The following is a 12661-nucleotide window of genomic DNA, read 5'->3' as shown; positions in this document are numbered from 1 at the left end:
TTCTCAAGATTAAATGTAAAGACTGAGAAAGAGCCTCCCATAAGTAACTGCCACGTCATAAATCTTGGTTAACTATGAATAGTACTAAGTGCATTATTGTTAAAGTATGACAAGTGATTAACCCTTTTTGGCCTTTAAATAAATAACATACAATATAATGTACAATGTAACCGTATGGTTATACTAAATTCAAATGCATGAATTTTAAGATGCTATAATGATCTGACGATATCGGGTAACATTACCATGTGGTTTCAAGTGTGGTATTGGAGAAGGAGTTAAATCACCTCCATTAAGATATTCAATGCAATTCTTGTATAAACCAATTAAGATACTCGTTAGTACTTAACCTAGTCTTCGGAGCAATTCTGACACTACGTTTAACTGCATTATCAGCAAAAATCACTAAAACAGAAGTTGCTTAAGTTACCTTGCGATTGCAAGAACTCCGCTATTATCAGTGTATCTCTAGAATCTTCATTTATATTTATAATATAAAAGTAATCAAAGTTTTATTCCATAAAATACTTGCCAGGTGTACTCCAGGAGTGATGTTGCCTTGCTTGCAACAGCGCCGTTTCCTAACCTTGTTCGAGGATAACATTTGAGGAAGGATGTCAGATGTTAGCTTTTAATCGGCTAAATCTTACAATCTTTCTGATTTGTTCCTAAATGATAAGAAAAGAAAAACGGACATGATACAACGCCAATTTAAATTTGGTATAAAAAGTGATGGTAGTTTGGAGCCATTAAATACTTACCACTGGTGGTAGAGCAAAAACAGTTCCAAAGATCTATTATTCAAGAATTAGAACTCTCATTAAATGCAGAAAAGTGCTATATTTAGTTACCACAACCAGAATGAAGTTAAGAACACCTAAGCTTGCGCCAGGTTAAATAACATTAACTTATTAACATGAAAATTGGAAAATATAGTTTTACATAAATTATCAGGCATGGAATACTTCTGACGTGAATGCAAAAGTATCGAGTTCAAATTGAAAGTGAAAAAAATTCGATAAGAACGCAATGCACCTGATGGACGGCATCAACATGAAAGGCAGAAATGTTAACGTCCAGATCAAGGGAACAGCCACTCATTAAGCTAAATCAATTTGCATTCTAAAATGCTATTTCTTCATGGGAAGAACAATCTAAGTAAATGTCACCGTAACTGGCTTGGTTCGGCTAAATTGAACGGAAAATAAGAATTTCACCATTTTATTTTGCAAAACGATGAAATAATCTTTCCAAGAATGTAGGATGCAATATAAAATTTTTAGATGATAAGAATTTATTATTTATTGTTCGCATGCATTATGCCGAAAAGATTCCAATCTTTTGACTGCTAACGTCCAATTGCTTTGAAATTGCTAAATGTTAAAACTTCAAATCTCGCAAAGAATTACAAATACATCACAAATACTGCAGTACATGCAACATGGAAATCATAAAGAAAGTTTATTCTTTCAGTTCTTGAGTTCTTGCAATTTTCGCCGATTAAGTTTTAAAAATTCGTATAAAATCCATTTCTTGGAATATAAGTATGAAAATTTCCCAAAGTGTTAATAAAAGTGTCTTCTTTCCAATGAATGAACCCGTTTTAAAAAATAACTGATAGTTTTTGAGAAAACAATATTTGAAGTTTTGATAAAATTTTCGATATTGCAATTTTCATCGATAACTTTCAAAATTCGCAATAAAATTCATTTCTTGAAGGATCGTTGTGAAAATATCGCCAACTATTAATTAAAGTATGAAATGCACCAGAAATTATAACCATAATGGCCGAATAGATATACCGGATATCCGGTATCCGGCTTTTCGGAGAATCACTATCCGTTTCATCACTACTGCAACGCATAACTAAAGTATCCCTAACGAAGTACTCGAAAATGTACAAGAACCATCGTGCTCATCATCAGATGCAGAAGTACCACAACTAGAATCCTCCATCTCAAAACCAAAACAATTTTCTTTTGAACAAGTAATTAAAGAAGAAATGTCGTATTTCGACAAACCTGAAAAAAGAGGGATATATTTGAATAAGGTGCATGTAATGATGTGATATATATGTTAAATTGAAGCTTAAAGATTGTAGTTTATGTTATGATATAAAAACTAAATTTTCAGAAAGAAAGTATTAAAGAGGAAACTGTCAAATTTACGAAGATGAAATATCAAATTTTCAAAAAATCATATCATCTGTATTTTTAAAGGTAATGATTTGATATATACGTTAAATTGAAGCTTAAAGATTGTAGTTTATGATATAATATAAAAACTATATGATAATATTAATGAAATTTCCAGAAAAAAATTATTAAAGAGGAAACTGTCAAATTTACGAATATGAAATACCAAATTTTCAAAAAATCATATCATCTGTATTTTTAAAGGTAATGATTTGATATATATGTTAAATTAAAGCTTAAAGATTGTAGTTTATGACATGATATAAAAACTATATGATAATATTAATAACATTTCCAAAAAAAAATTATTAGAGGAAACTGTCAAATTTGTAAATATAGAAAAACAGAAAATTTTCAAAAAATCATATCATCTGCATTTTTAATGTTAATAATATGATATGTATATGCTCAATTGAAGCTTGAGGATTCTAGTATTAATAAAATTTCCAGAAAAAAAATGTTAAAAACGAAACTATCATGAGTCAATGAATTATTTTGACATCTTCTAATTGTTATTTGTGGTGTTTGCGTGGTTTTAATCGGCACAATCTCCAATAACTATAGGTACTACACAATGGCTTGATGCAATTGATTAAAGAACCTTATTAACAAAATAAATTAAGCATTTGCTAAAACATAGTGTGAAATAGTAGTTTCCTACCTAGGCGTGACGTCACAATCGGCCCGTCGAACGTGCACCTGTTCCTGGGATGTAGCAGTCCTCTTACAATTAGATTCTACCATTCTTGTATCAAACAACAATTTCTGACTCTATATTGAAACCTACCGACATTTGGCTGGCTTAGGTTGGCAAAACTAATAAGGATTAAATAAAAAAATATGTTAATTGGAGTATAAAATTATAAGAAAAAATTAAAAACATGTTGAGTATATTGAGTAGTTCACTTAATTCACAAAAATACAAAAATATAGTTATTAAATACAGCACTAGTTAAAAATTCTTTGGTTTCGTTTACAAAATAATTGTGTAAAGAGGCACAAAAATTAAATTTTACATTGAAGACTAAAATTGGCAGTTCTTTGGTTTCAGTTTTACATTTCTTATTTTTTAATTAATAGATTAACAATACGAATTAATGTAGCTGATTGATATTCCAGTGGCATTTCTTGTTGGAAGACTAATTGGTCTCCAATACCACCAATTATACCATACTAAAACCAAAAAAAGATTAATAAATTAAGTTAAAATTGGATGGGTAAAAATTTCTTACAGACATAAGATGGTTTTAAAATGACAGAAATAGTTCTGCATTCACCAAAACATTCTTGAGTTGGTTTTAAAATAATTGTTTGTTCACCAAATCCTTGAATAACAAATACATAACTGCATTCAAAATTTGGGAGTTGATAAGGAAACGATTTTGGACCGTTAATCATTACATATCTTTCCATACTTTGTCCAGACCACTCAGAAATAATATAAGGTCTTGGAAAAAGTTTCCTAATTAATTGTATTGGAGTCATCCTGTTAATTCTCCAGGAAATATGCGTTTCAGAAGACTCTTTCAGATTAAATTCAACCAAATCTTTAATTTGTGTTAATGAGTTATTTGATGATTTTATTCTATCAGCATCTTTATCAAAAATTTCTTTATTATTTAAATAAGTTTCCATTAATTTTTCGTATGTTATTAAAGATTGATTTGTTTTTATTATGTAAGGTATTCCCGAATGATACATACTGTGGTTATTTGAGTCTGTTAAATCAATAACAGAGTAAACATTTTGGCAAGGCCAACATTCCATATCGTTCAAATAAAAATATGGATTTTCAACTAAACAGCTTTCATCGTACAATTCTAAAAACAAACTTATTTTGCATCCAATTAATGTTTTTCAATAAATACTTACTGGTTAATGATGGATATTTTTTAATAATCGGCACCATTAAAAACCTAATTAAACTCAATCCTGGATAAATTAATCCTTGCACATTTCTCAAAACAATACTCGTAGTTGGTTGATGCACGTTTATTATAACGTACAAAATCAGAATAATAATAATAAATAAGAAAAATACTTTGAGGAAGTTCCACACTATTTTTTTGAGCTTACTTTTCTCCTTTTTAGGAGATTTTAGTTGTGCAAAACATTCTTTAAATAACCCATTGATTTCTTCATCGTTTAAACTTAATTCTTGAGCTTTTCTACGTATATTTTCAACTTCTTTTACATATTTACCCAATTTTTCCTCACCAGGCATTTTAACCTCATCATGATCTAATTACAAACGTAAACAAACACCTAAATAAAATAGCACCATCTATTGGATGTTTTAGAAATTAAAGCGGATATAACCTCAAATGATTGAAGTTGTCAATGTCACATTAAATTAGTTGTCAAATAAGGTTATGTTTTAACCTTAATTTATTTAAATATTAATTAAAATTAATCAATTTCAAATTGTTTATTGTTATAGTATAAGTATTTATTGTAGGGCTATGTTAGAGTTGATAAAATGGTGAAATACAATTATTTTAATTTATCTAATTCTGATAAAAAAAGCTGTCAAACTAGCTATTAGAAAGATCAAAAAAGAATGTGATATATGATAGAACTATGTATAATACTGCTAATCAAATAAATAATGAGACATTTGATGAATATCTTGTATAATTGTTGTCTTTGGTTGAAACTTGCGAATTTAACAGTTTTACAAATTATCTAATAAGAAATGAAAAAAAAGCTGATTCAAATTAGAATAGTTCAGTAAATAAGATAATAAATAAAAGTAAAGAAAAAAACTTGCTTGTTTTATGGAAAGAAACACAAATTTTAGCACTGCATATGACAAAACTTGTAAAGAATGTGGAGGAAAAAACCATTTTGCAATAAGTAGTTTGCAAGAAAAAGAAGGAAATTTGGTAACAAAATAGTGAAAGATATAAAACAGGATTTAGAAGAGAACTGTAGCAGCAGTGAAGAAGAAGATACATAAAATTATTTGCCAGTTAGATACTGGATACTACTGAATGTTTGATTGGTAGGAATAGACTTTTGAGCATATTAGAAGAAATAGATGTGAATCTTGATCAATCAAAAGATAAAGTGTATGAATTTGGAAAAATTGAAATACCATTAATAGGCGAAAAAGTTTTATTGTGTCAAAATAAGCGAAAAAGATACCCTATCAAATTTTAAGTAGTTAATGTTGATCATGGTCCTCTCTTGTCAGCTAGTGTTTGTCTAAAACTTGGACTTGTAAAATTTTGTAATGCTATATATAAAGAAAACACATTATTCGCACTTATTAGCAGTTTGGCGCTAAATCTTTTGAGTGCTAAGGCTTCACTGAAGTTCATGGCAGATACACTGTCTGAACAAGAAAGTTCAATTGCTTTGAAATTGCTAAATGCATTAAAACTTTAAATCTTGTAAAGAATTCATGCAGGAAGCCATAAAGGAGTCGTTATCAACTGTTCCAAAACCAAAACAATTTTCTTTTGAACAAGTAATTGAAGATGAAATATCGTATTTCGACCAAACTGGGAAAAGAGGGATATATTTGAATAAGGTGTATGTAATGATATGATATATATGTTAAATTGAAGCTTAAAGATTGTAGTTTATGATATGATATAAAAACTGTATGATAATATTAATGAAATTTCCAGAAAAAAAGTATTAAAGAGGAAACTGTCAAATTTACGAATATGAAATATCAAATTTTCAAAAAACCATATCATCTGTATTGTTAAAGGCAATGATTTGATATATATGTTAAATTGAAGCTTAAAGATTGTAGTTTATGATGTGATATAAAAACTATATGGTAATATTTGTGAAATTTCTAGAAAAAAATTATTAAAGAGGAAACTGTCAAATTTACGAATATGAAATATAAAAATTTTCAAAAAATGATATCATCTGTATTTTTAAAGGTAATGATTTGATATATATGTTAAATTGAAGTTTAAAGATTGTAATTTATGATATGATATAAAAACTGTATGATAATGTTAATGAAATTTCTAGAAAAAAAGTATTAAAGAGGAAACTGTCAAATTTACGAATATAAAATATCAAATTAAAAAAAAAATCATATCATCTGTATTTTTAAAGGTAATGATTTGATATATATGTTAAATTGAAGCTTAAAGATCGTAGTTTATGATATGATATAAAAACTATATGATAATATTAATGAAATTTCCAGAAAGAAAGTCTTAAAGAGCAAACTGTCAAATTTACGAATATGAAATATCAAATTTTCAAAAAATCATATCACTTGTATTTTTAAAGGTAATGATTTGATATACATGTTAAATTGAAGCTTAAAGATTGTAGTGTATGATATGTTATAAAAACTGTATGATAATATTAATGAAATTTCTAGAAAAAAATTATTAAAGAGGAAACTGTCAAATTTACGAATATAAAATATCAAATTTAAAAAAAAATATCATCTGTAATTTTAAAAGTAATTATTTGATATATATGTTAAATTGAAGCTTAAAGATTGTAGTTTATGATATGTTATAAAAACTATATGATAATATTAATAAAAATTTACAAAAAAAAATTATTAAAGAGAAAACTATCAAATTTACGAATATGAAATATAAAATTTTCAAAAAGTCATATCATCTGTATTTTTAAAGGTAATGATTTGATATATATATATTAAATTGAAGCTTAAAGATTGTAGTTTATGATATGATATAAAAACTATATGATAATATTAATGAAATTTTCAGAAAGAAAGTATTAAAGAGGAAACTGTTAAATTTACGAATATGAAATATCAAATTTTCAAAAAGTCATATCTTCTGTATTTTTAAAGGTAATGATTTGATATATATGTTAAATTGAAGCTTAAAGACTGTAGTTTATGATATGGTATACAAACTATATGATAATGTTAATGAAATTTCCAGAAAGAAAGTATTAAAGAGCAAACTGTCAAATTTACGAATATGAAATATAAAATTTTCAAAAAATCATATCATCTGTACTTTTGAAGGTAATGATTTGGTATATATGTTAAATTGAAGAAATAAATAAAAAGCGGCATGTTATAAGATATGTGACCCAACACACTTCATTGTATGTAGAACAGGATTGAAGTTATCATTAAAGTTTTATAACTATTTGTAATGGTTTATACTGTCACTAAAAAAATAAACAACATGTTAAAACAATAATCAATTTCAAATTATTTTATTTAAAACATAAACATCAAAATAATAACAAAACGAACGAAAAACATTTTTTTTAAATAACTTAATAATTGAACTAATTTCATTAGAACTAAATTGATTTGTTATGTTTTATTGGAATTTCTCTTTCAGTTGTCGTTTAAAAAATATAGGAATGAGTGAGAATACAGCGAAAACGCCCAACCAAAAAATAGATGTCCAAGAAAACGCGCTATCACTTGCCGACATCCTATGGAGAGTTTGTCCTGCTTGAATTGCCACAAACGAAGGTGGGGCGACTCCAACGAACGTTCCCAACGCGAAGGGTATCAGAGGAACACCAATAACAGGGGCAGTTAAGTTAATGAACCAATTTGGTAGAAATGGAGTTACTCTTAAGAACACCATATAATTAAACAAATTATCTTGGTGTTTTTCGACCATTGCAGCCCATTCTTTAGCTTTTTTTGGAAAATAAATCCATATCAAACGTTTCCCCAACAATTGGGATAGAAAGAAGCACAAAGTTGCTCCTAAAGCCGAACAAGTACAAACTAACGTTAACGCGATATAAAAATTAAACAAAAATCCAGAAAGTATCGATAAGAATAATGAACCTGGAATTGCAAAAGTTTGTAAACTACAAAAAATAATTAAGGAAATTAATACTTTGATTTATAACCAATATTTTAACATAATGAAAAGGATACAATATATAAGTAAAAAATACTCCGGCTAATACTGAATAAAAATGATCTTGTTTGTATCTATCTAAAATTATTCCTAAATGTTTTGCCTCATTAATATTCCATGGGATTTTTATATGCTGCCGTTCATCACTAAAATAAATAATATTGCGTTTTAAAAACTTAAAAAAACTTTAAAAACTCACGGCTGTAATTTTGGAAAACTATTATACACTAAGAACAATGTAAATAGGGAAGTTAAAAATATAACCCCAACAGAAATTAAAGCTGTTCTTGTCCTTATATTGGATTGACCTAAAAAATATCAAATAATTAAATTAAAATAAACAAAAATATTAGAAATACCACTAATAACAAAGGAAGAAGATATTATACAAGGAACAAGATTTCTAGGAGGTTCATCATTTTCGATTCTTAGTCTCGGAATGGTTGATTGTAAGTAAAGGGTGGATCGGTAAGATCTTCGACCTGTTGGGAACTGCGTTGTGATGGGAAATATAAAATTGGGACTTCTCGCAACGTCAGTGGATGAGGATATCTCAGGAGATTGGATATAATAACCTTCTAAATACTGTCGACTTGACATATCTTCTCCAAAACTCAATTCGAAAATATTCAAATATTTTTATTATATTTAGGAATTCCCTTGTGAGTCCACAAGGTCAAAAATCACACCACTATCTCACGCGCACCGTTATGTTATCTGTAATACGTGTATTTTTTTCAATAAAGATTATTAACCTCACATAACCTCCAAGAAAGGAGACTTAATTGAATTAAAATGAAACTCACTTTGGAACGGGCACGATTAATTCGTCTCTTAGAATCTAATCCATTATGAATTCGTTTGAAATTGATTCGCGTTACGGTAAAACTTGGTAAAAAATTGTAAATGTTTTATTTGTTAAATACGCCTGAAAGATTGATCACCAATACAACGAATTTGAAATGTCCAATTAAACCGTATTGTTCCTGTTTTATCGACTTATTTAATTGCAACTTTATTTCATAGATGGCGATAAATATAAAGTATGTGTAGGCGATAAATTAAAAGATTAATGAATAAATAATTAAATAAAACGTCAATTTGATATGAATAAATTATTATTATTAAATTTTTTGTTATTTTTGATAATACAAAGAATAGTACAACAATATTGAGTTGTATCATTAACAATAACTGTTTTATCGACAAATTTAAATCTATATATTTTTTAAATATATCTTTTTAGTTAGTAAATAAATTACTAACAAACTAAAAATATTTTGTTGATATCTACTTTATAATTATTGTCTTAATCTTTTTCAATTAATATTAATTACCCAAGATTATATACCTACTTATTTGACCTTATTGAAAATTATAAGTTATTTTTAAAACAAATTCCATATCATTAGAAACAATTTAACTTGTTTAAACAACAAAAAGGTTTCATAAAGTTCGTAAAAAGAAAAACAAACACTTTTCTTTGAATAAATCGTTAACCATTCAACACTCCGTTATTGTTTACTTTAAAGTTTTTTTATCTTTAATCTGCATAAGAAATTGTTTTTCGTTCTTTTTTGAAAAGATAATCTTTGAACTAAAAACGCGCCTAGAGGACAAATTATTTGACCTATAACACCGTTTACAAAAAAGAAAACAACAAAAACAACTTTAAAGGACATATTATGTGTTTTAAATAATTTTAACCATATTAAAAGGAATTTAGATGGTGGAAATGATTCAACATAATACCATAATAGATAAGAGATTGCCAAATCTCTAGGATACTTTGCTTGTCGTTGTTTCATTGCTTTAACAATTTCCAAGAAAAAACAAAAAAAATTTTATTTGTTCTCCCTTTATGTTGTATCTTCTGTGCTTTTACCATAATATTCTCATGGTCATACTCAACTTATTGTTTCCAATAGTTTTTTCCTATATCCCATAGAGTAATGCTTCTTAAAGCGGTCTATTTGGACTCGCATGAATTGATTTCCATTTTGAGTCCATGTCAGAAAAAACAATAATTGGAGTGCATACATCTCCTTCTCTTACAGTCTCCCTCAGTCGGCTTAATCAAGTAAGTCCTCTTACACTCATCCAAGATTTTCCTGCAATATCATCAGGACATAAGTATACAAGGTTTCTTCTTTGTGTCTCTGAAGAACATTTTTTGACAACTAAGCCTTAGGTTGTGCTAGATTCCACATCTTCATTACCAATAACATCATAATAACTCACAATACCTCATTCTTGTATTGTATACTTCTTGATTCTATCCCATCACGTAAGTCCTCGGTGGTGGCAGTTAGATTTCTAGTTAAAGATCTCAACAAAAGCGAGTTAATACTGACTATGACTCATTGATCCATTCTGACCTAGACATTACAGCTTTGGAATTCAAATCGCCCCCAATCACAGTAGGCTTACCATCATAGCATATTTATCCAACCTCGTTTTCGTGAGACGGACTGAAAAAGACGGATACAGCCACTGAAATAGATGTTACAATTCTGCAACTGCAAAGAGAGTGTACACTTAACAAGAAAATATTAATTTCCTTTCGGCAAAACCTTCTGCAACTAACAAAATACCTTCTGGATTTGAATACTCTCCATATCATCATATATTTATCGCGATGCCGATTAGGATTTGGCAAAGAAAATATCGTGGTGGTTTTGGTCCACGCAGAGTATTTATCGTGTGGGATTGCGTCCAATAGGTTTCAGTGTTCTTCGGAAATCCAACATAAACTTTCTTTCCTTAAGGCAGGATTCATATTGAAAATCCGTAGAGGCCATTATATGATTCCAAATAATAAAACTTTATATCAAAATGAGTGTTAATTAGCACAAACGACATTCAAAGTCAAAATCAGAAAACACCATTACGTCAAAGGAACGCCAAATCGGCCGAGAACGTCATCACTCCCCCTTCAAAGTCTGTAGGAGGATCAAAAACAGTCGATTCCTCGCCGTGCACAAGAATATCTTGCGAATTTCTTGGGTCTTGCTCCCATACAAGATCCAACTGATCCAGAATCTTAAATTTAATGACAATAAACAACGCCGTTTCTGCACTGAGTGGGCTTAGTGTTTGGAAAATAACCCCAATATTACCCAAAAAATAATCTTTAGCGAATTTTGAATGAATGGCTATGTTAACAAGCAAAACTACCGTATGGAAATGCATCCACAAAAACGTTTAGTGTCCATTTTGAACCAGCAACATCACTGGTACGTATTTCTACAAAAACGACGTTGGTAAAGCCATCACCGTCATGAAGAAGCACTATAGATCAATGAGATCAATTTCTTTTGGGCCGAATTGAACGACACGGAAATAGATGACATGTAGTTCTAGCGAACGCCATAATGCGTTCATGATATTCTGCAGGAACGATTTCTGCAAGTTCAGCTCAAATTCAGCCGTATTTTAATGCCAGAATCATATTCCATGCATAATGGCATACATGAGCATTTCAAGATACATGAGATTGGTTCTTGAATGTCAATTAAGCACGAGAATCACGCTAGGCTTGTACGTCAGTTAGGTTGGTCGCATGTCGGACTATCGAAATAACTATTTGCCCCTGGATTTTCCGTGGAAACTTTAATTACACTATCCAAACAGCTAAGACCAAGTATTCTTCATATCCTTCTGGCCAGCAGAAACAGAGACAGCACAAAACCCCCTTTTTATTTAATTATCTCAAATAAGCAATAACTTGGTTTCTTATACAGATCTACTCTCCATATATTATTCATTTATTATATAATCATATACTTGCAACTTGTCTTAGATAACTTTCAACCACGTTGCAATTCTATTCAGACTTGAATATTATTTTGATGCAGTATATGGGCATTAGTGTGTAGCCCAGCTTTCTAGATGTTCCAGATGTTAGTGATGAGTATCGATCTTGCTTATAAACTGAGTTAGCTGAACAGAAAAACTTTGGCCCTTGACAAAACACTGTCTCCGTAGACCTGCTGAAGTTTTGCAAAAGATTCCGGTGCAGTGTGCTCAAGTCTGAATCAAAACTTACTAGCACAGCGTTGCTCGAATTTTGTAGAACTCATTTTTAGAACGAACTAGAAAAAGCTGTTTCATGAAAAAAATCGCTACGGACTACCAAATGACATTAGTAAGTTCAAACTAGACTGCGCAGATTCTTCTAGTCATCTAACTGCCATCTATTTACTATTAATACAAGGCAACTATCCGATATCCGGCCATTTTTAAAATACGGCCTGATACCGGATAGTACCAAATTAATATATAAATATTAAAAAAATATTACTTAGTACTCCACCATTCACAGCAATTATTGCAATTTTCGCCGATTAAGTTTTAAAAATTCGTATAAAATCCATTTCTTGGAATATAAGTACGAAAGTTTCTCAAAGTGTTAATAAAAGTGTCCTCTTTCTAATGAAACAACCCATTTTGAAAAATAACTTTTAGTTTTTGAGAAAATAATATTTGAAGTTTTGATAAAATTTTCGATGTTGCAATTTTCATCGATAACTTTCAAAATTCGCTATAGAATTAATTTCTTGAAGGATCCTTGTGGAAATATCACCAATTATTAATTAAAGTATCCTCTTTTTA

The 12661-nt window shown here is 29.1% G+C and overlaps 2 protein-coding genes and 1 long non-coding RNA gene across 5 annotated transcripts; 1 reads left to right on the top strand and 2 right to left on the bottom strand.

Moving 5' to 3' along the window:
• Window positions 1–3068: 3068 nt before the first annotated feature.
• LOC111413291 (uncharacterized) lies at window positions 3069–4484 on the bottom strand. Its single transcript, XM_023044204.2, has 3 exons — window positions 4068–4484; window positions 3428–4015; window positions 3069–3368 (listed from the first exon to the last, which is right to left on the bottom strand). The coding sequence occupies exons 1-3, from the start codon at window positions 4417–4419 to the stop codon at window positions 3277–3279; spliced, it is 1032 nt and encodes a 343-aa protein (XP_022899972.2). The 5' UTR covers window positions 4420–4484; the 3' UTR covers window positions 3069–3276.
• Window positions 4485–4523: 39 nt separating this feature from the next.
• LOC139431729 (uncharacterized) lies at window positions 4524–7360 on the top strand. The gene is made up of 2 exons (XR_011641807.1): window positions 4524–6999; window positions 7094–7360. It is a non-coding gene; the product is annotated as an uncharacterized lncRNA (long non-coding RNA).
• LOC111413292 (Transmembrane protein stas) lies at window positions 7361–8995 on the bottom strand. Of its 3 annotated transcripts, none has more exons than XM_023044205.2 (5): window positions 8854–8995; window positions 8407–8764; window positions 8247–8355; window positions 8065–8193; window positions 7361–7994 (listed from the first exon to the last, which is right to left on the bottom strand). In XM_023044205.2, the coding sequence occupies exons 2-5, from the start codon at window positions 8645–8647 to the stop codon at window positions 7487–7489; spliced, it is 987 nt and encodes a 328-aa protein (XP_022899973.2). In that variant the 5' UTR covers window positions 8648–8764; window positions 8854–8995; the 3' UTR covers window positions 7361–7486. The 3 variants fall into 3 exon arrangements, with proteins under 3 accessions (XP_022899973.2, XP_022899974.2, XP_022899975.1); XM_023044206.2 differs by having other exon boundaries at window positions 8410–8764; XM_023044207.2 differs by having other exon boundaries at window positions 8623–8764.
• Between the last annotated feature and the right edge of the window lie 3666 nt (window positions 8996–12661).

This window comes from Onthophagus taurus, chromosome 11 (genome assembly GCF_036711975.1).
Source record: "Onthophagus taurus isolate NC chromosome 11, IU_Otau_3.0, whole genome shotgun sequence".
NCBI classification, from domain to species: domain Eukaryota; kingdom Metazoa; phylum Arthropoda; class Insecta; order Coleoptera; family Scarabaeidae; genus Onthophagus; species Onthophagus taurus.
Note: the sequence above shows the minus strand (reverse complement) of the source record. Positions and strands in the feature narration are given on the sequence as shown.

Bases quoted from the DNA above. Each gene is read 5' to 3' on its own strand.
- LOC111413291 (XM_023044204.2), bottom strand. From the start codon at position 4,419: ATGCCTGGTGAGGAAAAATTGGGTAAATATGTAAAAGAAGTTGAAAAT. The intron at 4,016-4,067 runs GTAAGTATTTAT...GTTTGTTTTTAG, and splicing joins AAAATATCCATCATTAACCA to AATTGTACGATGAAAGCTGT. The intron at 3,369-3,427 runs GTAAGAAATTTT...TTTTGGTTTTAG, and splicing joins TTTAAAACCATCTTATGTCT to TATGGTATAATTGGTGGTAT.
- LOC111413292 (XM_023044205.2), bottom strand. From the start codon at position 8,647: ATGTCAAGTCGACAGTATTTAGAAGGTTATTATATCCAATCTCCTGAG. The intron at 8,356-8,406 runs GTATTTCTAATA...GATATTTTTTAG, and splicing joins TTCTTCCTTTGTTATTAGTG to GTCAATCCAATATAAGGACA. The intron at 8,194-8,246 runs GTGAGTTTTTAA...TATTTATTTTAG, and splicing joins AGTTTTCCAAAATTACAGCC to TGATGAACGGCAGCATATAA.